This window comes from Hemicordylus capensis, chromosome 1 (assembly GCF_027244095.1).
Source record: "Hemicordylus capensis ecotype Gifberg chromosome 1, rHemCap1.1.pri, whole genome shotgun sequence".
NCBI classification, from domain to species: domain Eukaryota; kingdom Metazoa; phylum Chordata; class Lepidosauria; order Squamata; family Cordylidae; genus Hemicordylus; species Hemicordylus capensis.
Window position 1 is genome coordinate 32744544 of NC_069657.1, and position 26537 is coordinate 32771080.

The 26537-nt window shown below is 46.0% G+C and overlaps 1 protein-coding gene, 1 long non-coding RNA gene and 1 pseudogene across 6 annotated transcripts in view; 2 read left to right on the plus strand and 1 right to left on the minus strand.

Moving 5' to 3' along the window:
• Positions 1–2647: 2647 nt before the first annotated feature.
• Positions 2648–6739, minus strand: LOC128326391 (uncharacterized). Its single transcript, XR_008308028.1, has 2 exons — positions 6592–6739; positions 2648–6155 (listed from the first exon to the last, which is right to left on the minus strand). It is a non-coding gene; the product is annotated as an uncharacterized LOC128326391 (long non-coding RNA).
• Positions 3514–3632, plus strand: LOC128341328 (uncharacterized; annotated as a pseudogene).
• Positions 6393–26537, plus strand: part of PRIMA1 (proline rich membrane anchor 1) — an 87404-nt gene continuing 67259 nt past the window's right edge. For 3 of the 5 annotated variants that reach the window (XR_008308012.1, XR_008308018.1, XM_053253084.1), the window contains exon 1: positions 7544–8339. Coding sequence is in view for 3 of the 5 variants with exons in the window: in XM_053253084.1 (XP_053109059.1) it covers positions 8136–8339 (204 nt within the window). In the remaining 2 variants the exon portion in view is untranslated. Of the gene's footprint in view, positions 7260–7543; positions 8340–26537 lie in introns of those variants that run through there. The other 2 variants (XM_053253090.1, XM_053253102.1) reach the window with 2 other exon arrangements.

Genomic DNA, 26537 nt, shown 5'->3' on the forward strand with positions numbered 1-26537 from the left:
AGCTCAGTATTGTCTTCACAGACTGGCAGCGGCTTCTCCAAGGTTGCAGGCAGGCATCTCTCTCAGCCCTATCTTGGAGAAGCCAGGGAGGGAACTTGAAAACTTCTACTCTTCTCAGAGCGGCTTCATCCCCTGAGGGGAATATCTTGCAGTGCTCGCACATCAAGTCTCCCATTCATATGCAACCAGGGCAGACCCTGCTTAGCTATGGGGACAAGCAGACCAGCTCTCCTCTCCTCTCTCTCTTGAGGCAGAGAATTCCATAGATTAACTATGTGCTGTGTGAAAGTAGACTTCCTTTGTCGGTCCTAAATTTCCCGACCTTCAGTTTCATGGGATGACCCTTGGTTCTCGTGCTGGGAGAGAGGGAGGAAAATTCCTCTCTGTCCATTCTCTCTACTCCATGCATCATTTTATACACCTCTAACGTGTCTCCCCATAGCCGTCCCTTTTCCAAACTAAAGAGCCCCAGATGCTGTAGCCTGGCCTCATAAGGAAGGTCCAGGGGAGCTGCTGAGCTCTTGTCAGCTGGATGAGACATGGTCTGAGTGCTCCTGATTCCCTTCCCTCCAGGACTACAGGTTTTGTCTTAGTCACCCTTCCCGAGCCGAGAAGAAAGAGATGCCTGGAACGGTGCCTCTGCTGAAATCCCGCGTGCTGCCTCGGAGTGGTTTTGGCTGAGCCAGGCAGCAGTGCAGCCCTGGAGAGGCAGGCTGGGGTGTAGGCTGTATTCTAGGCCTGGGTCCAGCAGCACTCCTGCTCCTGTGCTGGCACGTCCCAACTCCCACGGCTGCCTGGCATCCACGCTGTAGTTTGGCCACTAATAATACCATCACATCGCGTCGTGATCAGGAGGCGGCACTTCATGGCTGCATTTGCCTCCCACGTTCCGTTGTCATTTGTTCCCTTTTGGGGCTTGTGGAACTCTGGAGGAGAGGGAGGATTCGGCGCGTATCCCTGCCCTTCCCTAAGAGCGGTTGTCGCTTCGCTTTTACTGCGCCTCCGCCACAAATGTGAAATGTTGCAATTAAAGCACAGATGGGGAAGTCCATGGGGGTTTACAACCAGGCATGTTGCAAGCCAACTCTTCAGCGGCTGAGAAGCCCCTCCTGTTCATTCTCTCAGCATCCCATTAAAAAACAAGCCTGTTGCTACTTTCTTCCTTGGGAGTCTAAATACTCTGGCCAACATCCTGATGGATGCTATGCATGCACAAGTGCACTAGCACAAGACTTCTGCACTCCCTGAGCAGAGAGCTGGTCTTGTGGTAGCAAGCATGACTTGTCCCCTTAGCTAAGCAGGGTCTGCCCTGGTTGCATATGAATGGGAGACTAGATGTGTGAGCACTGCAAGAGATTCCCCTCAGGGGATGGAGCCGCTCTGGGAAGAGCATCTAGGTTCCAAGTTCCCTCCCTCGCATCACCAAGACAGGGCTGAGAGAGATTCCTGCCAGCAACCTTGGAGGTGCCACTGCCAGTCTGTGTAGACAATACTGAGCTAGATGGATCTATGGTCTGACTCAGTATTTGGCAGCTTCCTATGTTCCTACCTGGTTGCTCTGGGTCTGGAGCATGCATTCCAGAATAGTGTTGTCCTAGAGTAGGGGTTCCCAACCTTTTTAAACCCCTTCTGTCACAAACCTTCATCACAAGTACCCCACAGAAATTGTGTGTGTGTACACACAATGTACACATGTATGCAAGCCCATAGCCAACTGGTGGCATGGTGTGTATGTGCCACACCAAAAATTTCCTCCCCAGCCTTATTGACTGTTAATTTTGAGGCTGGTTACAGACCTGCATGTATATACACAGAAATTAAAATGTTCCAGTCATGAGACAGGCTACTCTAGTCACTGGCTTAAACCCAGACTAAGTTGCTCATGAGTACTTCCACTGACATTAACAGGATGAGTAAACTTGTCCCATACATTTCAGTAAGGCTGCTTAGGGTGGATGTAAACCATTGACTGGAGTGGCCGGTCTCATACCTGTAATGCTTCAGTGTGTATAATGTGCATGTGCACGTACACATATATACATAAACACAAGTTTAAGTGTTACAGTTAGGGAGACAGGCTGCTTACAGTCACTGGGTCACAGCCACACTGTTATTCATAAGCAGCCTTATTGAAATGTATGGGACAAATTTACTTGGTTTATTTCAGTGTGAATACTCAGTGCTAATCTTCTGAAACCTGACAGTCAGGGTGATGGGAGGTGTACGCTGAGCTTCAGCATGTATCCAGCCAATCAGGAGCGGAGGAGGAGGGTCTTCAGCCTCTTCTGCACTGGACATATAGCTGAAGATGCAGAGGTCAAGCTGGTGATTTTCAGATGGGCAACGAATAGTGCAGCTATACAGCAGTGGAGCAGGAGGGCTCTGAGTCCCCCCTAGAAGCCCTTCAAGTACCGCCATTAATGCCCCCAAGCATGTTTGTATTTGTGTAACAAGGTGCACAACCTATGCCCCATGTGTTTGAAAGGGATCTTTTGGGCAATAGCACTATTTTGAAATTTTCTGTGATTTCACGCAGCTACACAATCTTCTTGCACTAGTGCAAGTTTGTTCATTGTACGAGTGCAGCGTGAGCCAGGATGTCAGCCACAGTGACCCATCCAGCGAGAGAATTCCAGAGGCGGGAAACTTGTTCTTGATGTATTTATTGTATTTATTTAGTATATTTATATACTGCCCCATACAAAAATGTCCCTGGGCACTTCACAGTATATAACCATTAAAACATTAACATAATTAAAACAATTTAAAATACAATAAAAACTCTAAAACCGAAGCTTTAAAACTATAAACTAAAAGCTTGACGAAACATGTATGTCTTTAAAGGTAAGGTGTGCTCTCAGGCCGATTTCGACTCCTGGCACCTACAGAGCCCTGTGGTTTTCTTTGGTAGAATACAGGAGGGGTTTATCATTGCCTCCTTGATGATGCCTTTCAGCATCTTCCCTTATCGCTGCTGCCCGATATAGTAGCAGCAGGGATTCGAACCAGCAACCTTCTGCTTGCTAGTCAAGCATTTCTCTGATGCACCAGGTCCTTCTTTAAAACATTCAGAGAAAGGGAAACTCTAATTTCATTAGGAAGCATGTTCCAGAGTCCTGGGGTAACTCTAGAAAAGGCCCAATTTCTAGTCACCACCAACCTAGCCGGTGACAACCACAACAGGCCCTCCCTAGATGATCTTAACAGGTCCTGGGGTTGGTTGATAAAAATACCTAGCATGTCTTTAGTGCATGTTTAATGGCTCAGTGGCAGAGTATTTGATTGGTCTAGAACCCAGGTTCAACCCCCAGCAGCACCCCCAGGCTAAAAGGATCCATGAGTATGAGATGTGAAAGACCCTTGCAGCTTCAAGTGTACTTCCCCTCAGGAATCCTTAAACAGCTCTGTGAAGTAAGGCAGTATTAGGATCCCCATCTTGCAAAGGAGGAGGGGGTGTGATGCTGGGACAATGGATCACATAAGGCTATGTAGCAAATTCATGAGTGGGGTGAGGTCTACAGCCACACTACCCTGAACACACCCGATCTCGTCTGATCTCAGAAGCGAAGTATGTTCAGGCCTGGTTAGTACTTGGATGGGAGACTGCCTGGAAATACCGGGTGCTGTGGGCTTTAAGAGAGGAGAGCTGGTCTAGGAGAGGAGAGCTGGTCTTGTGGCAGCAAGCATGACTTGTCCCCTTAGCTAAGCAGGGTCCACCCTAGTTGCATCTGAATGGGAGACTAGAAGTGTGAGCACTGCAAGATATTCCCCTCAGGGGATGAAGCCGCTCTGGGAAGAGCAGAAGGTTCCAAGTTCCCTCCCTGGCTTCTCCAAGATAGGGCTGGGAGAGATTCCTGCTTGCAACCTTGGAGAAGCCACTGCCAGTCTGTGAAGACAATACCTATGTTCTGAACTGAAGGCTTATTAGCTCACATTCCTAGCCATTATACCACATGAGCTCTTACCCAAAAGCTGCATTTAAAGTTACTGTTGTGGCTCAGATTGATTATATTCACGAAGTAGCATATATTTGTAGCAGTAGTACTGCCCTGACTTGTGCTGCTGGGATCTGTGTACCCACATGAGACACAAGAAGAGGGTGGGTGTTCTTTATAATAAAGTCTAGATTTTGCTTCCCACAACTCTGTTTGGCTATTTAGCATTCCTACGGCACTTGGAGCAAGACATTCTTTGTTTATAATGTTAATCTCACTTGGCTTCACAACAACCCTATGAGGTAGGGCATTATGATCCCCTTTTCACAGGGGGTCTTGAGAACAACTTACCCACAACCACCCAGCTAGCCTTATGAGCAGGTGTTTGAACTCAGGTCTCTGTGTGACCAACACTGTAGTCCATTAAACACTGTAGTCCGGGAGGTGAGCTGGTCTTGTGGTAGCAAGCATGAATTGTCCCCTTTGCTAAGCAGGGTCCACCCTGGTTGCATTTGAATGGGAGACTACATGTGAGCATTGGAAGAGATTCCCCTTAGGGGATGGAGCTGTTCTGGGAAGAGCATCTGCATAGTTGCATGCAGAAGGTTCCAAGTTCCCTCCCTGGCATCTCCAAGATAGGGCTGAGAGAGACTCCTGCCTGCAACCTTGGAGAAGCCACTGCCAGTCTGTGTAGACAATACTGCGCTAGATGGACCAATGGTCTGACTCGGTATATGGCAGCTGCCTCTGTTCCTACACATATTAGCCATGGTTGTCTGTAGACATCTTGGTACTTGAGGAATATCCCCAGGCTTTTTAGTGTGCTGTTTTGCTGGCTATATGTGTGTGTGTGTTTTAATATTGCTGTCTCTGTACTTTATTGTCACTGTATCTTTATTTGGGCTAGTAATTATTTTTTATTAAGAAAATCAGCAACAGTAGACAGTATCCAGATTGTCATGACTAAGCACCATTAAAATGAATGGGACTTAAGTTATAAATGGTACTTAGATGAGGCCCATTGTTGTTAATTTTATTAATTTTATAAGCTGCCTTGAAAGTTTAACCTGAAAGGCAGGATAGAAATACTGGCCGATATCCAGACTAAATGATTCATGAATAGTCCCACTGAAATGAATGGGGCAAGGTAGTCAACTAACTGCCCCCTTTAATCTCAATGAGTGATTTAGTCTGTAAGCCACTACAAGCAAGGCAATAAACAAACAATAAATAAATGCAACTTCTTATGGACAGAAGCATTATAACTCTCAAATACTAGATAATAGGCAAAATAAAAAAAAATTAAAAAATTAAACCAGGGAAGACCATTTCTCTTGCTAAATGGACAAAGAGGCCTCTTCTAAACTGCTTACTCTTTTTATATATGGGAGGGGAAGATCAGCTGTCCCTATTCAACCCCAGCACACGGCATCCCTCCAGTGGTTGTTGCTGGTGTGTCTCCCTTGTGTTTCTTTTTAGATTGTTATGAGGCTTTTTGGGGAGAGGCCAACACAGAACCATTTTCTTCTTTTTCTTTTGCTATTCAGACTAACTTTTTGTTGTTGTTGCAAAGTGGTGTGTGTGTGTGTGTAATACACACACACACACACACACACACACACACGGCATCATGGTTGGACTAGGACTGGGGAGACCAGAGTTCAAATCCCCATTGAGCCATAAAACTCCCTGGGTGACTCTGGGCCAATCACTGATCTCTCTCAGCCTAACCTACCTTACAGGGTTGTGGTGAGGAGAGACATAACCACGTACATAACCTCTGGGCTCCTTGGAGGAAGAGTCGGATATAAATGCAAAAACAAAACAAACAAATAAATATGCCTGCTGCCTCCTGCGTGCTGGACTAGAAGGTGCCCCTCAGTCTGACCCCGCTACACAATTCTGGTGATACCGGATTCTGCCCTTCTGTGCGGCAATCCTTTGCTTTGCTGTCCTGGCAGCCACATGGGATTGTTGGCTAGTAAGGTGGCCCCAACACTCACTCCGATTTCGCCTCGAGCACGCCGGGAGTGGGTTTTCCACTTTCCCTCTGGGCTGTTCCCACTCCCCTTCCCCATGCCAAACACATGTAGGGTGCCAGCCCGCTACGATCGGCCTCAATTTCCCGGTGATATCACTCCTGGTTATTTTAATGGCTTGATATTGTTGGGCGAGGTATCTCCAGGCATAGCTTCAGCCAGAGCTGGCCACCTTCTGTGCCTGAGGGAAGAAACAAAAACAAAACTAAACGCGACCCCCGGAGCCAAGTGCCAGATCCTCAAGGAACTCGCGGGATGGGGATGAAAAAATCACTGCAGAAACAGCAGCAAGCACAGGGGAGAGCCGAGAAGCCTCTGGCTTGGCTCACAGGCTCTTTGCACCCCCGCCCCCCACCCCGGTGTAGCGCTCCTACTCCTCTCCAGCCGTATTGTCGTCGTCCTTCTCCTCCATCATCATCATCATCATCATCATCCCTCCTCCTCCTCCTTTCTACTCGCTACCCCATGATGAGTTCCACTACTTCCCTCCCCAGCGTTCTTCTTTCCCCCGCTGCTGCTTTGGCGCTCTGCAGGATGATGGACAGCTGAGGATCTGCTACACCCGCGAGCTGTGCAAGCAAGCCCGGCAGACGCTGGCAAACAATCCGACTACTTACAGGAGGCAGAGAGCCGCTTTCCGCGGGGCCGCCGGAGGCACTTTCCGCTCGCCCTCTCCTTTTGGAGAGATTCGCGGCTGGGGGCGGAGTTGCGTTTCCATCCTGAGGCACCTTGCTTGGCACTTTTTTTTTTTTTTAAAGGGGGGTGGGTGGGCTGTTTCCGAAGGCTGCTGCTACTGCTTCTCTGTGTGGTGGTGTTGCTGCGGAGAGGGGAAGGCGATCCGAGGCGAGGGAGATCGGACTTGCAGGAATATCCGCTTGGGCCAGGCTTGGCGCCCTGTCCAGACAGGGGCCCTCTGTGCAGGTTGATCCATTGGTGCAGCTCCCCAAGAGCACCCCCCTCTCCGCGTTTCCCGCTTGAGCCCTCCCTCCGGCTCCGATCCTGGGATCCCCACGAGAGGATTGCCTTTACGCCCCCACGCGTCTGGCCGGAGGGGAAGCCTCTTCTCCCGAGCGAGGAGTTTTCCCCTCCCCCGATGAGCGGACTCCCCCGGCGGCGCTGAGAGGGGAACTTCGGGCGCATCGGCCAGGTTGGAACCGCCAGCTTTGCTACAGAGATTGCTGCAAACTTTTTCCCAGCTGCCCCCAGCAGCTCCGCTCCAGCATGTAAAGGGAAGCACCAGCAACGGCCTCTTTCCTCTCAGACGCGGCCCCTTCCGCCCCCAAGGGTAAGAAAAATAAAATATATTTCTTCTTGAGGACTGGTTCCCGCCTCCCCCCCTTAAAAAACAACAACAAACCATCTCAAGCCGCAGCCGCTGTTGCAGCAACCGCGGCAGCAGTAAACTGGGTTCGGTCTGCTCTGAACGGCGCCTGATCAGCGCCATGCAGCATCGGCGCCAACTCTCCCAGCTCACTCCCCTCACGACTGGAGGGTCTTCCCAGGAATGCTTCTGTGTGGCTCTGATATACAGTTGCATGAGGTTGTGGGTGGCGGGGAGAGGACTTGTACAATACAGAGTTTCAGGTTGGGAGGACGGCTATACTTCTCTTGTATCGAGTTTTCATATTGCAACGAGGGGTTTTCGGAGAACAAGAAGAGGGTATCGGGCGGTAGCACAGGGGTAGAACATCTGCTTGGCATGCTGAAGGTCCCGGGTTCAATCCCTGGCATCTCCAGGTAGGGCTGGGAAGGACCCCTGCCTGAAATCTCGGAGAAGCTGCTGCTGCTCGGTGTGTAGACAATACTGAGCTAGATGGACCAAGGGTCTGACTTGCTGAAAGACAGTTTGCAGTGTTCCTATAAGGCCTTAATTGCTTTCTATCCCGCTTTCCCTCAGAGCACCGGGCATGGTTTTCTACTTTGATCCTCACAACAACCCTGTGAGGTAGACCAGGGCTGCTCTTTGTGTTTTTCTCCCTCCTCCTACTTGTGAGCACTTCTTCCCCCGCCCCCCCCCCCTTTTCTCCGTCCAGGGCTTTTCAGGAGAGACAGGCAGGCTGCTTGGCCACCTTCTTCCCCTCTTCTCCTGGGGGCTCCCGGCTCCTGAGAAGAGGAGGGAGAAGAGAGGCGAGGAGAGGAGGCTGCAGTGTGCGTGCTGGGGATGGGGTGGGGTCCAGTGGCACTCCTGTCCGATTGCTCGCTCTCTCCCTCTCTCTCCCTCCAGTTACCCAGGTTGCGTGGAGAAGGAGTCCCCGCTGCGCCCAGAGGAGTAATGCTCATCAGAGAAGTCTTGCTGCTCCTCCATTGCTGCTGGCCTTCCTTGCTGTTGCACTGGGCCCTCCACCCCATCTGGGGCTTCATTCAGGTAACGCCTTGATTTGCTCCCCTCCCTCCCTTGGCCAGCTGCTCATCCCTTACAGTGCATTCCTTGCTTAGGGTGCACCCACCCTGAGCTGTAGCTCAGCGGGAGCACATCTGCTTGGCATGCAGATGGTCCCAGGTTCAGTCAGGGCTGGAGAGCCGCTGCCAGTCAGAGTAGACAGCACTGAACCCAGTGGAACAGTGGTCTGACTCAGTAGGTGGCAGCTTCCTACGTTCTCCGCTCCCAAGCAGGAGCCGCTTTTCAATTCCATCGCTTCTGAATTGCATACATCGCTCAGCTCGGGTGTAGAGATGGTCGAGAAGTGAAGTCCCTGGCTGCTGAAGTTCTTGCTTGAGTAAACTCTTGGTGCTTGAGAGGGCAGGTGTTGCAGACACACCCATGTGTATCCCAGGGTGCCTGGCAGCCTGCTCATGTGAATACTGCAGCATTAGGGTTTTGAGATACTTGCTGGAGACAGGAGCAGGGTACAGAGGGAGGGAAAGCTTGAGGAACAGCTCCAGACTTGAATTTTTTGAGGGGAGGAACATGCGAAGTTGCTTTATACTGAATCTGACCATTGGTCAGTCTGGCTCCGTATTGTCTACACTGACTGGCAGCAGCTCTCCAAGGGACCAGGCAGGAGTCTTTCCCAGCCCTACCTGGAGATCTTGGGGATTAAACCTGGGACCTTCTGCATGTGTGAAAGGCTGCATCCCCGAAGGAAGATGGAAAGGAAATACATTTTGGGGAGGGAGATATGGGCAGGGGCGTAGCTATAATTGAGCGAAAGGGTTCAAAGAACACGGGCCCCCAGCTCCTGAGGGCCCTCCAGCTCCATCCCTCCATATTTTCTTCATTATCTCCTACATTCTGGAGGGCCTCCAGAGAGAGGGATGACCACAGGCCCCCTCTCCCCTAGCTACACCCCTGGATATGGGTGATTCCTTTTGGCAGGGGAAGTTCAGTAAAATGCAGCCGGGGGCGTGGGGGCGGGGGCGGTCTGCAGCCCTGGATAAGGCTGGTAGGGTGGCGTGCGGGTGAAGAACTGTATGGAATCAGTTCCTACACATGACATTTAAAGTCATGGAATTATAGCATTGGGAGGGATTTTGGGAGGTCTTCTAGGCCACCCCCCTGCTCAGTGCATGTGGCCAGCCAGCCTCTGGTTGAAAAGCAACAATGAAGGAGAACCCACCACTGACAAGGCAGGTTGTTCCCTTGTCTAACGGCTCCCACAGTTGTCCGGCCTAAAGTGTCATTTCCCATGATAGGCTTAGTTTTTCCTTAGTAAATAATCCTCAGAGCAAAATCCTGGAGGATCAGGATTGCAGGGCCAGAGGGTGGTGGTGGTGGAAGGGGTGGGACTTTAGCACCACTTCTACCATGGTCCTGATGCTTGAGAGCCTGACCTGGCTCCTGTTTATCCCAGAAAACCACTCCCACCAGTGCTACTCTGATTCAAGTGCTTTCACGAAGGAAAGATCAAGCTCATCCAGACTAACGATGCTTTAAACATCCTGTGTAGTCCGGTCCTTGATTTTGGTGAGAGTTGTCAGTCAATCAATCAGTCAACAACAAGCAGCTGATTTCTGGTCATGATCCATGCTCATGTTCAGGTTATTTGCTGTGCCTTGGAGTATAGCAAAGATGTATCTGAAGTGCTTGAGGATCTGAGATGCTTGATGATAGGACTCTGTGCCTTAAAGTTAGTTGTTCCTTGCAATAATCTTCAGTTCTCACTTTGGTTGCATTTCGCTCCCCTAGCCACTTACTGCATTAGCTAAACTAGGCAGGTGAATAGCAAAGCGTGCGCCACGATAACTTGTTAGTTTCTGAGGCCGACAGATAAACTTGTTGGTCTCCAGAGCTGGCAACACTCTTGACACTGGCAGACCTTTTGCATGTAAATGTAGGGGCAGGGAGAGGTCGATGGTGCAGTTTAAAAATCCAACAGGGTTTTCAGGTGGTGGTGCTAATCCTTACCCTTCCTGTCTCTTCCCACCACTCCTGCAGTCCTTACCCACTACAATCCAACTCCCAGACAGGCTTTGCTATTGGAAGCGAGGTTAGGTGGGAGAAAAGCTCTTGTGGGCATGGAAAGCTTAGGGAGAGCTTACGTGCAAACCCCACTTGCATGCCCCTTAGCCTTTTAGCCTGCACCTCACCTACCATTTTGCGCTTGAATGGAACAGATCCCTGCCTAAGAGTTGTGTTTGCTGCTGTTCTGTGTGTTTGTCGGATCCACAGGACCTTTGGGTTTGTTTTGCCCAGATCTAACACAGCTACCCTTTCTGAAATGTTATCGTCTAGATTTGCATGCTTCTCTTGATCAGAGATTGTCTCTGATAGACCAGAGATGTCCCACAAAGCCGTTGCTTCTAAAAAAAACCCCAAACCTGGAAAGATTTTGGATTGTGTTTGCCACCAACCCCCCACTCTCCCCCCCCACCCCGCCCCTGCCCAGTCCTTTCTGGCACACAGGTGAGAAGCAGGTCTTTTTTCATTTGCACTGGAATATAAAGAGAGTAAGAAGCAGCAGGAACGCTCTCCTCCTGTTCAAAAGGGATTTCTGTTACTTACAAAAATGGCACTAGAATTTGGATCTCTGGGGAGGAGATCTATATAACACTCACCAGAGTGTGGGGGGCTCTCACCTCTGGCGAGCTGGCAAGTGAATGCCTGTCAGTGGTATTTACTTTCCAGTCAATATTGTTAGCCTTGCTGCCTATGTGAGGATCTGCATGCAGATTCCAAGTGTCTAAAAGGGTACTATAAAGAAGACGGAGTTCAATTGTATACAAAGACCACTGACGGCAGCACAAGAAATAATGGGAAACAGACTTGTGTTGGCTGTCGGAAATGTTTCTTAATATTTGAACTGTCATGTGAGGTGCCTGGTGAAGTTGTGGATTTGCCATCCGATTTTATGAGAGTGATTAAATCTAGAAAATCTTGCTGTTGCAGGCTGTGGGATGAGGTGATCTGTGACATTCTGTCTGTAGTCTACAGAGCTTTAATTGCTTAAAAGATGCTTTTAATCAAATGGAGGATGTGTTTTGGTGTTCTAAACATTCTACTAATAGTTTGAATCCTTCATCTTTAACCATTTCTGTGTTTCTTTCCATCTGTCTCCTTGTTGCTGTTGAAGATTCCCTCTTTGATTTCGGATCAATATGTTTTACTTAATGTCTTCTACTTAATGTTTTAACTATGATAAAAGAGCTTGTGTGGTTTGTAAGTTACATTCAGCTTGCAGAATTTTGGCTGAGGACTGTCTATACTTCATAAAAAGTTCGTTTCTTTTCATGTACGTTGGGGACATTTGCATGTAATAAATGAAAATTGCAGCAAAAAATCTTAGGAAATCATTGTATGATTAATTGCATTCTTACCCCCATCCTTTTGTTGATGAGCTCAGAGTGTTGTATGTGGCTTCCCCCTCAATTTTATCCTCACAACAATCTTGTAAGGTAAGTTAGACTGAGATAGTGATTGGTCCAAGGTTGCCCAGTAAGCTTCATGGCTGTGTGGCGATTTGAACCCAGCTTTCCCTTTGCCAAGTGTTACACTCAAGCCATATACCACACTGACCCAATTCAAACATAATGATGAATTGTGGTTGTTTGTTGCATGTGTGAGCTTTAGACACACACTGCCCACCCTCCTTCCCCTCCCTCCCTCCTTCACACACGAGAGGAAAAAATGTTTCCCGTTCTGATTTGTAACAAAACACAGTTTCCTGGTTCATCCAAATACAGGAAACCATGGTTAGTTCAAACCACAGTTAGTTAACAAAGCAGGATATCCAACCGCAGTTCATTCTTGGCTTGATATCCTGGTTTATTAACTAACTATCTTTTGCATAAACCACAGTTCCTTCTGTTTGGACAAAATAGGAAACCATAGCCTGCTTCAAACGGTGATGGGGAGTTTTACATTTGCCCTTCTTAAGGATGAAAGCGAGAGGAAGGGGAGGGAAGAGTGTTGGAGTCTGAGGCTTGCTGTGGCTTATGCATGTAATGGCAAACCATGGCTTGTTCTTTATTTTGTCTGAACTGAACCACTGACTTACAATTGTACGCCTGTGGCTCTCTTTCCAAACAGGTTACTTAGGTATAAATCTATTCCAGCATGGTGCCAATATTTTAGGCCCAAGAGACATGAAAAACCCAAACCTTCACTTGTGGGAATTAGCTCACATGGTACATGAATCAGTGCACTGTCACTGATCAGAATACATGTGTTTGAGCATTTTGTGTGCATCTGTCTGTCTGTCTGTCTATCTGTCTTAACTATTTTCAAACATCCCATCATTTGTTTACACACCATAACCTTCCTTTTTCAAACTGCCTTCCCCAGCCCCCCCCAATGGATTATCTTCCAAATTGAATTGAAGTCATGATAACTATAGTAGCTGACCTATTGACAACAGTCCCTGTTATTTGTTGTGGTAAGGGATCTGAGTCTTTCCCGACACATTTAAGTGATCAGCGCTGTTGAGCTTGCTAACCATAAAATCCAGCTTGTTCATTTATAGCAGGATTTCATTCTTCTTTTAATGTGCTGACGGGGAAGAGGGTTTGCAGAGTCTAATGACTGTAGGTGTGCAAACGAAGGCCCTTCTAAACAGCCTCATTTTGTTAGCAATTTGGCATCGCCTCTGATGTGACTGTGAACTCGACATCCGCTGGGTGCAGGCTGACTCGACGTTGCCAGCTCTCTGCTTCTGACTTGCCATGTGGGGTGACCTTGGTACTAATAGGTGGTGACCAGGGATCCCTGTGCAGACAGACCCCCAGACGTAATCGGCTGAAATTGTACTGCTAGGCTGTTTACATCTTGGCTGAGTGTTTACGTCTTGAAATGGGATTTGAGCAGCCTAATGATGTGTAGGAATGTACCCCTAGTAAATAGGACAGCCGTCCTCCAGTTCAGACAGCTGCAGTAATAAAGACCTCATTGCACACATCCTTTTGAGACTTATGCTTTGCTCATAGGTCTTGAAGGGAGTCATTGATAACCCGAGTGCTGGAAGCACAGAGAAAATGCTGTCCTTTTCCTCTGCTCGAAACTTGGCAGGTTCTACCTTTTGTTGTTGATGTTGCTTGGCTTAACTTTTTGCTTCTCCCCTCAAGATCCGTCAGCTGTCCAGATTGCAAAATCAGAATCTCCTGCTGCAGGCTGCTGTGTGCCAGAATCCAGGGGGCTAAACGAGCTTGTGTAATTGAAACAGGGCACGTTTTGAGACAAATGTAATTATGTGAAAAGAGCCCCCCCCCCTTTTCTTTTTTTTGAAACCTAGACCCTCCAGTCAATCAGTCAGTCGCCATGACTTACATAAGCACCTTTTATACAAGCTTTGTAGGTGATACATATAAAAATCAATAATACATTAAATTTGAACTGCATCATTTTGTCACACAGAAATCTCTATTAATCAGTCATGGAGATGTTATATATTTTTCTTACTGGTACCTCTGATCCTCAAAATGAGTAGCACATATACATACAGGTATGTAAGTATATAATCTTAATAAGGCCCACCTCTCTTTGCATTACCCCTTGATGGGGGGGGGAACTCCTTGATTTTGTACCATTTCTATATGATTCTGGCATCTGATTAGTATGAACCTGTGTTTCATTGCACATTAAGATTCTTAAAACTCCCCCAAGTGCAAGTTGGTGAAGTCCAGCAGTTTTTCTGGATATTTGCTGTGGTAGTATGGCTCTCCTTACTCCTTTAGGATATTCTAACTAGAAGTCTACCCAAGATCAGTGCTATATAGAATTTAGTTGACCCAATCTAACCTTTGTCCCTCCCTTTGCTGGCCTTGGACTGGGAGAGGAGAAGGAAGGAGTTTTAAACCCCACACTTTGATGAATATATGATGAATATTTATATACCGTTTTTATATACGTATATTTGTATACAGGAGAACCTCGTTATACACAGATTCTATTTCCATAGTTTCTCCTATTCACGGGTGTCTAATTGACACCTGGTTTCATTATCTGTGGATACGAAAGGGTTAAAACTCATGTATCCGTGGTTCCTAGAGGGCCGGAAGTGACCGCAGAGGTCATTTCCAAAAGCCATTTTGTCCATGGGAGCCATTTTGTAGCTCAGTTCAGAAAAAGAAATTGTGTTTGAAAAAAATCTGCAATTTGGGGCATTTACTGAACGCCAAGAGACCCACGGAGTATGGTAGGTCATTTTATGTGGCCCGTTTTTGTGGCTTTTTGGTTGTTGTTTTTTGAGTCTAGGAACCTAACCCCGATATTCCCATAGACTCAATGACTCATTATCCACAGTTTCGTTATCCGCAGTAATATACAGGAATGGAACCCCCGCAGAAAATGAGGTCCACCTGTACTCTTCTTTTCTCCCCTTGGATGACTTTTCATGGTTCCTTCCTATCTTCGAGGAGAAGCCGTCAGCCCCATTTCCAGACTCCTCCTTAGCCCTCTGACTAGCCTCCTGGTTCAAATCATTGCCAGCAGCATCAGCGTTCCTGCTGCTTCTGGGTCAGATTTTCATGAGACCTTACTGAATGGCCTTGCCCTGGTGATGTTGCTCACTCACCCAACTCAGGCTGCAAACGGCGGCACTTTTCTCCACCCCTGCTCTGTCCTGTGGAGCCTGAGCTCACGGACTCTCTGCAGGGGCTCTTCTGCTGTTGCTTTCAGTAGGTAAGTTGGGAGCATCTCAACAGCCTGATTCTCTATGGGAGAGTAATGAGAGGGTGGAATCATGTGCTCTCAGCCTTTTCATAGAAGGGAGAATTTCAGCAGGTGCCACTTCTCCTGTCCCACTTCTACATGGGCAGAAGAAATGATGTCTGCTGGACCTCTCTTTACTGTGCAAACAGTCTTGTCCACTATGGAATCTGGCACCTTTGCTGTTAGAAGTCCATGAATTCAGATGTCAGGTGGTGACCAGATTCTTTCTTTTCTTTCTTTTCTTTCTGTATTTATGTAAAAGGTTTATAAGGGAAACCTGTCAGGACAACTTATGGCAGTTACAACAATAAATGCAGTTAACACTTGGGACCATTTGAGAAAGTCTTCAGTATACTCTACCACAAAAGTAACAGCCCCCCCCCCCAGCAACACAGCTAAGTAAAGAGTGTCTCTCTCCCAAATGGTGCCAGGCAGTGTTCCCTGTAATAGGGATTCCCAGAAGTTGTTGACTACAACTCCCATCATCCTCAGCTGCAGTGGCCTTTGGGTGGGGATTACACTGGTGCTGTTCTACATCTTATGCCAGAATGTAGCATCAGCATCATGCATTGATGGGGAGAGATTGCTATGCACGCCACTCAGCCCATCTTGCCCACCCCAAGGATGGTCCTTTATGAGGTGAGGTGAGGCAGTCAATTACTGGGGCACCCACCAGCAGAGCAACAAGATCACTGCCTCTCCTGCCTCCCATTGCATGATCATGATTCTTCCCACGTGGGCCTCCCTTTTGCAGTCTGCTCTGCATCCGCCGTCTTTGAAGCAGCCGCCTTTAACCCATGCTCCGAACCCAGCCCGCCTCCCTCTGAAGTGTTTTGCCATTTCTCATTGGCTGAACAGCTCAGGGCTGACTGTAGGTTTAAACCAGTCCCGGCACTGTAGAACAGGGGTTCCCCCACCTTTGGTCCCCAGCCAGTGTGGGACTACAAATCCCATCATACCCCACCAAAAGCCATTGTGGCTGCAGAAGATGAGAGTTGTAGTCACACAATATCTGGGGACGCAAGGTTGGAGAACCCCTGTTGTAGAGCAAGAGGGCAACTGTGAGAATGGTTCTGAAGGCTACACTGGATGATGGGAGTTGTAGTCCAATGACATCTTGGGGGACCAAAGTTGGGAATCCCTCCCTGGTGCGGAGCAAAAGGATAGCTGTGGGAATGGGGTTGAAGATTGCTTTGCTAGTTGCATCCGGCCTTTTCTTTGCACTAGGCCTTCACAGCAGTTGTCTCTTGCTGCTAATCCAGTTTCCACTCTGCCTCTGTTTCCTGTTTGCCCCCTGGATATCCTGGAACATGGTTTGCTGAGAATGTTTGGTGAGAATGTCCTGCTAGGAATGCCTGCCTAATGCCTCCCCCTTCCTTCTCATAGAAGTACAGTTCCCAGGATTTCCTGAGAAGGATCTGAGTCCTGGGTGTATGTTCCCAGTTCTGACGTGTCTGATTTTTCTGTTATTTGGATTGGATTGGTCAAGTTTGGACAGCATGGAAAATTGAAGTATGTTGGAAATGGCAAAAGGAATCTTTGCATCTCCTCCCCCTACATGTGAACAGGAGGGTGCATGCCTGAGTGGACACGGGTGGCTGTTTTGCCTGGATTCTTCCTGAATCAGCATGGTGTCGTGATTAGAGTGTTGCCCTAAGACCGGGGGAGGCTGGCCCTTTGGCACCTCTCAACTGTGACTACCTCATAGGGCTGTTGTGAGAATAAAATCTGGGGGGGACAAAAAAATGCTGCCCTAGACCTCCTGGAGGAGGAATAGGTGAAAAATGTAATAAATGAAAATAGGCAGCTACTGATCATTGAGCAGTGGTCAGTGTTGGTTAACCACTCCAGATCCACTTATCTGGACTCATTGGGGATGCAATCTAACTCGGGCCTTGGCAAATTTTCTTTGATCTAGGAGCCAGACCAAAAATGCTGGCTACCTGACACTGATAATTAATTTGTAATTATTTTAACTGTTTTATATTTACTGATGTTTAATTTGAGGTCATTCACACAATCAAAAACTGTGTTCTACCTGGGTTTTGGAGCTGTGTGTGCTCCACATTTTTGGTTGTGTGGAAGCAAGGTAAGATTAAAAACCTGGGTAGCTTTTCCTCCTACCTTGCTTCCACACAATCACTTCTACCCAGGTTTTCCTCTTACCTTGCTTCCACACAACCAGAAATTGGGAACACACACAGTTCCCAAACCCAGGTAGAACACACTTTTTGATTGTGTGAATGACCTATTTTGTTTTCAGTTCTTGTAACTTTTTTTTGTATGGACTAATGGTCATGTAATAAAGATGTAATGTAACATAACTGTCCAGATCCACTCATCTGGACCAGCTGGGAATACAGTATAACTCAGACTTTGGCAAACTTTCTTTGGATCTAGGAGACAGCCCAAAAATTTAGGAGGCAGTTAGTGGACAAAATTACTAAACTTAGTGATGGACATTGTTGGTGGTTGGGGGCCCGCATAAATTTATTTATTTATTTATTTATTTATTTGATTTCTATACCACCCTTCCAAAAATGGCTCAAGGCGGTTTACATTAAAACAAAACAATTAAAATCAATTAACGGTTAAAACAGACTATAAAACACCATAAAACAATTAACAATTAAAACATCCAACACAGTTTAAAAACCTTGGAAACCCGGGTTACAGCAGATTAAAAACATTTAGAACAATTTAAAAACCTGGAAGGCCGGGTTTTGAGGGTTCTCCTAAAGGCCAATAATGAATTCAGATTACGGATTTCTGCAGGGAGTGCATTCCATAGCCCAAGACGAGCTACAGAGAAGGCCCGCCTTTGAGTCGCCACCAGACTAACCGGTGGCAACTGGAGACGGACCTCCTCAGTTGACCTTAACATGCAGTGCGTTATCATGCAGAAGAAGGCGCTCTCTACAGTAACCTGAACCTAAGCCGTTCAGGGCTTTAAATGAGCTTTTCTTTATCCCCTTTAAGTAACACACTTAGAACAGAAACAGGGATGTCTGGGAGAAATAAATATTTTATTTAATAACTCTGTCTCTGAATATCCTAATCTAGGCACTGCGGCTAAGTTTCTAGGCACCATGGCTCCCTAGCACCTGGGGTTTGTCAAGCCCTTACATTTGGTTTGGACAAAGAGAAGTTTGAGTCGATGGAATGCTGGAGACTGAGAATAATTGTCACTAAATCAATAGTTTTCATACTTCCACTGGTGCATAGAAGTTTCATAGGGTTTCTCAAGTTTGAGAGCCTTGGATTCCTAGATGTTCTTGAACTACAGTTCCCATAATCTCCAACCATTTGGCTGTTGGGGGTGATGATGATGGGAGTTGTAAACTCTTGGGACCCATGTTTGAGAACCCCTGCCATAGATGCTTCCATTCTTCTCAAGAGAGAGAAGGAAGAGAGAGGAGTTGAAAAGCTGCAGTGGAAATAAGGACTTCCCTGCTATGCTGTGACTAGTCTCACTCAGCTTTTAAGTCCTACACAGGCAGAAGAGAAGAGTAAGCAGCTGGCACAGTGTGTCCTTTTGGCAGTAGTGTTAGGATTGAAAAGTATCTGTCTCTTTTTCCTCTGAGTTATCCATAGTGGCACAGCAGAGTACAGAAGCCAAAGAAGCATAAATTCTGCTGCATTCATTAAAGTGAGACATCAACATTCCTCGCAGTTATTTGAAATTGTCAGCTGATGCACACGGATAGCCTTTTTATCTTTTTGAATTATTTGTCCAGTGTTTGTGTCTGAATCTGTTAGTGCCAAGGAAATCTTGGTTTTGTCATAGTATAGTGCACTGAAGCTTCAGTTGTGGCTCAGACTCTTTTGGGTTTGTTTGTTTGTTTGTTTGTTTTGCAAAGCGACAGTAGCAATAATGAGAAAGAACAACTAAAATAGCTACATTTCATAATAGTGATTTGAATGCCGCAGTATGGATGAGCTGTTAGAGGGCTTACCCTAATTGTAGAGATATGGAATATGGTTTCAGGTTAAAATACAGCAGATGTAGCTTTGCAGAAAAATAGCTAGCTGCACAAAGTTTTGTGTGTGTGTGTGTTACAATGTAACATGCATGCAGTTGCACAAGCGTGCTCTTGCACAGATGCAAATTTGCACAAACACATTTGAGCTACAGTATGGCCATTATTTTCAATGGCCAAACCATTGCACAACTACATTTCCACAACTGTTATATTTGTGCAAGAGCGCATTTGCGCAACTGTGTGCTTGTTATGTTACAGTGCGCACAGAACTTTGTGCTGGATTTCAGCTGACATTTTGCCAAAAAGATAGAGGAATGTAGGAAAAAACCCAGTAATCCTGAGATAAATGCAGGATTACAGTATTTGAAACTTTGCAACTCCTGTGGTTGTACAGCAATGACATTAAAGAAGCTTGTAAATCAAGAGTTCCCAACCTGTGATATTCCAGTTGTTGATAAACTACAACTCCCACCATCCCCAGCTACAATTTTGCCCCTGTTATAGATCACAGCTACCTACACTGGCTTCACTTTCTTAAATGTGTTTCTACATCAGCCATTGACTGTGCTGCTCTTTAAAAGAGGCACATTTTAAAAAGTGGTGATTCTCTTTATTTAGCAGGGGCAGAACAACTGGCCCAATCCATCCCCAACACAGCATCCCTCCAGTGACTGTTCTTGGTGTCTGTCTTATGTTTCTTTTTTAGATTGTGAGCCCTTTGGGGACAAGGAACCATCTAGATACTGAATTCTTTAAGGCATACCCATGGCTAATCCCGTGTGTGGCAGCTCTCGCGAGAGTTCGTGAGTGGCTGCCAGATAGCTAGGGATACGCCGTTACTGGTGGGCGGCGAGGGAAAGCACCGCCGCTAGGCTGGAAAGCGCCCGCCTTGCCAGCCAGGGAGGGAAAGCACTGGTCCGGCCTGCAGGCAGGGAAGAAAAGCGGCAGGCAGCGGCCAGGCCAGTGGGTGGGGAGGGAAGGGAAAGCAGACTAGGAGGTGGAGAACGGACTGGGGCTGAAAGCGGGGAGAAGAGACGGGGAGGATTAGGGGCACAGACGCTCTGCGCCAGGTCAGCTAGTTATACACACACACACACACACACACACACACACACACACACACACACACACACACACATATTGTGTGTGTATGTAAACCACTTTGGGAACTCTTGTTGAAAAGTGGTATATACATATTCTTTGTTATATAAATAGTCATCATCATCTTTTATCATAGAATGCTCATGGACATTCTGATTGTTAAAGAGTTTGTCAGTCAGCATGAAGTGCTTAGGGGCGGAAATGGCTGCATCCCGTTGGTCAGAAGGGAAGCAGAGAAATGAGGAAGTGGCACCATCACAGCAGCGATTAGCTGTTGCATGTTTGAATGTGTGTTTGTGGGATCTGAGAGCAGTGGCTGATGTCCAGACTAATGCTACACTAGTGCAACAAACCAAGATGCACCTGCGTGAGAAGGTCACGTAGCTGAGCAGATGCTCAAGGTTGCATCATCTCTTGCGCCCTCAGTCTGTTTGTGCAAGTGTTGAACCTGCGCAAAGGAGGGCAGATAGCTTTGCATCATTCCCTGCGACATTTATGTGAGAAGGAAGAGGTCTTTAAGCAGGAGGTGCAGCACAGTTCAAGCGCGTTGCACTGGTGCAAAACTAGTCTGGAACGCAAACTCTCAACTTATTTATTTTTATATATTTATTGTTAAATTTTTATACTGCCTTTTAGGGATGTGCGCGAAACACGATTTGGCATCCAAGTCACGGGCGCATCCCTTTAAAACCAGCGTTGTGCAGGGGCAGCTTGGAGATGCCCCGCCAATGCGCAGTTATAGCTGGTGGGGAGCGCCACCATTCTGGAACTGGTGACAGAGGAGGAGCAGGTATGGACCTGCTCTCCTCTGTGTTAAAGTGGCTCTGTAAGCCCTTGGTTTTAAAGGGATGTGCCTGCGATTCGGACGTCGAATTGCATTTCGAGCACATCCCTACCACCTTTCATTAAACCATCTCAAGGTGGTTTACAAAACCTCTAAGGCAATATAAGACTATAAAACAGTTACACAATAAAAATATTAAATTGGAATATAAAAATACAAATCTAATTAAAAGTTTTAAAAAACACACACAATAGGACCATAAAAACAGAGCAGCAGCAACAAAATCAATACTGATATAAAAGCTTGGGTAAAAAGTCAAGATTTTTCTTGCTTTCTAAAAACTGAGACGGAGGAGCAGATGCCCATCGGGAGAGCATTCCAAAGTCTGGGGGACAATAACTGAGAAGGCCCCATCCCACATGCACGAAAGCTGAGCCTCCCCCATTGTCGGCATGTGGAGTAGAGCCCCCTCCCGATGACCTTGTCAAGCAGGCAGAAACCCTTGGGAAGAACATAGGAACATTGGAAGCTGCCATATACTGAGTCAGACCATAGGTCCATCTAGCTCAGTATTGTCTTCACAGACTGGCAGTGGCTTCTCCAAGGTTGCAGGCAGGAATCTCTCTCAGCCCTATCTTGGAGATTCCAGGGAGGGAACTTGGAACCTTCTGCTCTTCCCAGAGTGGCTCCATCCCCTGAGGGGAATATCTTACAGTGCTCACATATCAAGTCTCCCATTCATATGCAACCAGGGTGGACCCTGCTTAGCTAAGGGGTCAAGTCATGCTTACAACACCAATTCTGCAGGCAGTCCCTCAGGTATCAAGGGCCCAAACTGTTAAAGGCTTTACAGGTCAAAACCAGCACTTTGAATTGGATCCAGGATACAGATTGGCAGCCAATGTAGTTCTATCAGAATGAGTGTAACTTAGGAGAACTAGCTAGTACAACATCCATGCACTATTGCAACCTGCTTGCACTAGTGTCGCATTAGTGTGGCTGTCAGCCAGTGTATGTAAACAGTGTATGATGCATGTGTACGTGAATAAAGAATTGGTGCAGGAAATAAAACCATGTTTGTAAATATCTGAAAGTCTCTACTTCTTAGTTATGTTGCCAATAATGGCACCAGTACAACAGAGTCGGCATTTACATTTCTAATCAGTGCTGAAGCATAGAGTTTTATTATCTCAGTGGAATTGCTATAGAGCCACCTCTATAAAATAAAACCAAGTTCTGGTCTCATGCATAAATTATAACATCGCTTATTGTCACATCACCTGGCAGAAAGAGTCTTTCTCTAATTAATTAATTAATTAATTAGACAATACATAAACATGAATAGTAAAACTGATACATAATGGCGTTCATTAACCATCTTTCCAGATATGTAAATAATTAGATGGAAGAGAATGACTAAAATTACCTTGATTTGTGAACATAATAAAATCTGACCACATCATGAAAAAATAATTAGAATTAGCTTGACCCGCTCGAAGATGAATAATATGGGTCAAATATGGCAATATGCCACATAGACTGATACCAAGGTGTCAGAAACATTATTTTATGCTTCCAGTATTGTGCAATGGATAATCTAGCCACAGTTAACATAAAAACTATAAGATCCTTAGACAATAATGCCAAATTAACCCCCGAAAATACATTTAATAGAGCCAACTCTGGTCTCTCATCTAACCTCTGTTGTGTATTTTTACCCATTTCTAAAAATACCTCTGTCCAAAAGCAGAAAATACTGGGACAAGACCACCATAGATGTAAGTATGTTCCCTTATTTCCACAGCCATTCCACCATAGCGGCGACAAACTCTTATTGATGTGGGATAATCTAGAAAGGGTCATATACAACCTGTGAAAGAGCTTAACAAAGTTCTCTCTAATTTGGGAAGAGGCAGAGAATACTGGCTTCCATTTCAGTATTCCATTCCATTGTGAGTCACTAATAGTTTGTTGTAGGTCATTTTCCCAGGCCAACTTAAGGCCAATTAATGGATCAGATGTTTGCATTATTAGAATCTCGTATAATCTAGAAATAAATCCCTTAGAAACTCCTGAAGCCTTTAATATTAATTCCTCAAATGTAGTAAAATTCCTATTAGCCTGCTTAACTATATCAGGATGTAAAATAAAGGACTGAAACTGAAGAAAATTTAACCAAGAGTAAAGCTTATTCATAAAATTCTCCCGAATTGGTTCTGAATCAGTTGGCTTATCCAAATAATAAAAATCCTTTAATCTATTTGCAACACCTCCAAAGACACCAAGTAATCGAGAGGGTGAGTCTAAAGCTGGAAATTTAGGATGGCTACAAATGGATAACAAGGGGGAATATGGGTATTTATTTATTTATTTGATTCCTATACCGCCTTTCCAAAAATGGCTCAGGGTGGTTTACAATTAAAAGCGAAACAAAATCAGTTAACAGTTAAAAACAGAGATTATAAAACACCATAAAAGAATTAACAGTTAAAACATTCAGAACAGTTTAAAAACCCTGGAAAACCAGGCTACAGCAAGTTAAAATCATTTACAACAATTAAAAAACCCTGGAAGGCCAGGCCAAACAGATTGGTTTTGAGGGCTCTCCTGAAGGCCAATAATGAATTCAAGTTACGGATTTCTGCTGGGAGAGCATTCCACAGCCCAGTAGCAGCAACAGTGAAGGCCTACCTCTGATTCACCACCAGATTAACCAGTGGTAACTGAAGATGGACCTCCTCAGATGACCTTAATGTGCGGTAGGGATCATGCAGAAGAAGGCGCTCTCTAAATTAACCTGGACTAAGCCATTCAGGGCTTTAAAGGTAATAACCAGCACTTTGTATTTTGCCCGGAAACATATCGGCAGCCAATGCAACTGTTTCAAAACAGGCATAATATGGTCTCTCCATGTTTCCCCAGAGACCAATCTGGCTGCTTCTTTGACATATCAGCCAATATTAAATTGGTGACGTCAGTTTATCTTATGTGCATAGGAATCAAAATATGGCCTGCAGACTCTTGGTGTAGATTAGAGAGTAATTTCCTGTCTCTCACACAGACAGATATAAAGATTCTGAACTTTACTATGAAGAGTGTTGGTGGATTACATGTCTCACTTTTCTCCCCTCACACAAACACACCTGCCTGTGCTGCAAACTGTGGTTCTGACATTATGGTCCATTTCGGGGAGATAAAGGCCTTGTTCAAACATCATGCAGAACCATTATTTAATGACATTCTGTGCAATGTTCAGTAGCCTCAGGCTTGTGTGCTCCCTTCTCCATCTTGAATTCAAGGGGAGGAGAATTTCAACTTCTTGTTATGGTTAGAAGAAACCAGGATTTGCCATGATGTCCCAACCCTGCAAATCCTGGCTTGGTGAGTCCATGGCTCAGTGGTAGAAAATCTGCTTTGCATGTAGAAGGTCCCAGGTTCAATCCCTGGCATATCCAGGTAGGGCTGGGAGATGCTCTTGCCTGAAACCTTGGAGAAGCCACTGCCAGTCACTGTAGTGAGCTTGATGGACCAATAGTCTGACTCGGTATAAGGTACCTTGCTTCATATGTTCATGTTTATGAACAAGCTGTGATAGGAGACACAGTTTGGATATCACAATGAATCTGTTTGTTCTAAACCAGGACTGGAAGTTGAAAGCTTCTTTCCCTCACGTGTAAATGGGGTTGCCCCCTCTGACTGAAGCTTTTCCTGGTTTTCCTGTCAAGCCATTTAAATCTTCAGGGTTGCTTTTGGTAGTCTTCATCTGGAGATAGATGCCAATTCTTGGGTATTGCAGGCTAATCATGGAATTTAGCAACCCTGTACACTAACAGGAGGGAGGAGCGTGTGAGCCTAACGCTTGTGAACATCATTCATTCATTTATTCAAATTTGTACACTGCCCCAAACTTTCGTCTCTGGGCGGTTAACAATAATATAAAACCATTTAAAAACATATACAAAAAACTTAAAAACAATTTAAAAGTAAACCAGAGATGAAAACCCAAAAATTTTATAGGAAGCTGAAAAAGCTTGGGTGAAAAGATGGGTTTTAAGGTGTTTTTTGAAAATTGCCAGAGATGGGGAGGATCGTATCTCAGCAGGGAGCACATTCCACAATCTCGGGGCAGTGACCGAGAAGGCCCGTCTCTGTGTAGCTACCAAATGAGTTGGCAGTAACTGGAGATGGACCTCCTCAGATGACCTCACTGGGCGGTGGGGCTTGTAGTGAAGAAGATGCTCTCCTATATACCCAGGGCCTAAGCTGTTTAGGGCTTTGTAAGTTATAGCTAGTACTTTGTATTTTGTCCAGTAACCTATTGGCAGCCAGTGTAGCTCCATCAGTAAAGGAGTAACATGGTCTCTCTGAGATGACCCAGAGACTAACTTGGCTACCGCATTCTGAACCAACTGAAGTTTCCAGACTACGTACAAAGGCAGCCCCACGTAGAGCGCATTACAGAAGTCAAGTCTGGAGGGCACAGCTGGCGTATCAGCCGGAGCTGATAGAAAGCACCCTTGGCCATCGCCTCAACCTTAGAAACCAGAGAGAGGTGTGAATCCAGAAGTACTCCCAGACTGCGGACCTGTTCCTTTTGGGGAAGTGTGACCCCATCTAGAACAGGTAGATCAAAATCATCTCTAGAGTTCCGACCCCACACAATAAGTACCTCCGTCTTATCTGGATTCAGCTTCAGTTTATTCTCCCTCATCCAGCCCATTACTGCTTCCAGGCAGGCATTTAGGGAGGATGTGCCAGTTCCTGAAGAAATTGACATGGAGAAGTAGATGTGGGTGTCATCAGCATTCAGGTAACACCCTGCGCCAAATCCCCTGATGATCTCTCCCCGCGGTTTCATGTAGATGTTAAAAAGCACTGGAGAAAGTATGGAGCCTTGATGGACACCATACTTAACAATTGGATTGTTAAGATATTGTAAAAACCAATAAAATTTTAAAATGGAAAAGGAGTCACGAACTGAAACCGATCCAGTTGAATTACATAAGAGGAATAGTTGGGCACCTCCAGCTCAGACATCAAATTAATTGTGGAATCTCCATCTAAGTTAGCCCAAATCCGAGAGATTTTATCTGCGAACACATCTTTAAACACATCACAGCGGGTAACTGATGACTCCAAATTCTGGTTCAAGGGAGGGGGAGCAGATACTAGTCCCCTCCCAACTCTGAACAACTCCTCTGGATGTGAACTCGCAGAGGCAATACGGACGGAAAAGAACTGCCTCTTTGCCGCACATATTGCCTGAGCATAGATCTTTAGTAGGGGTGTGCAATTCGGATTTTCTGTGTTTCGATTTGTAACCGAATCGAAACAGCCCTGATTCAATTTGGATCCGAATCTGACCCATCCGAATCACCCCAAATTCAATTCGGATCCGAATCGCGGCTGATTCGATTAGAATCGATTTGGGTTTTGGATCTGTCCTATTAATTTCCCCAGATTCCCAGCTTTCATTTAAAAAAAAAAGCTAAGCTCTAGCCCTTATAGAAGTGGAGTTATGGAACAAAATGTGTGGTCACTATTTTTCAAGTGTTTGGATTCTTTGGTGTATAATAACGTTCACTCAATGAATCCTTATGAGGATTCATTACA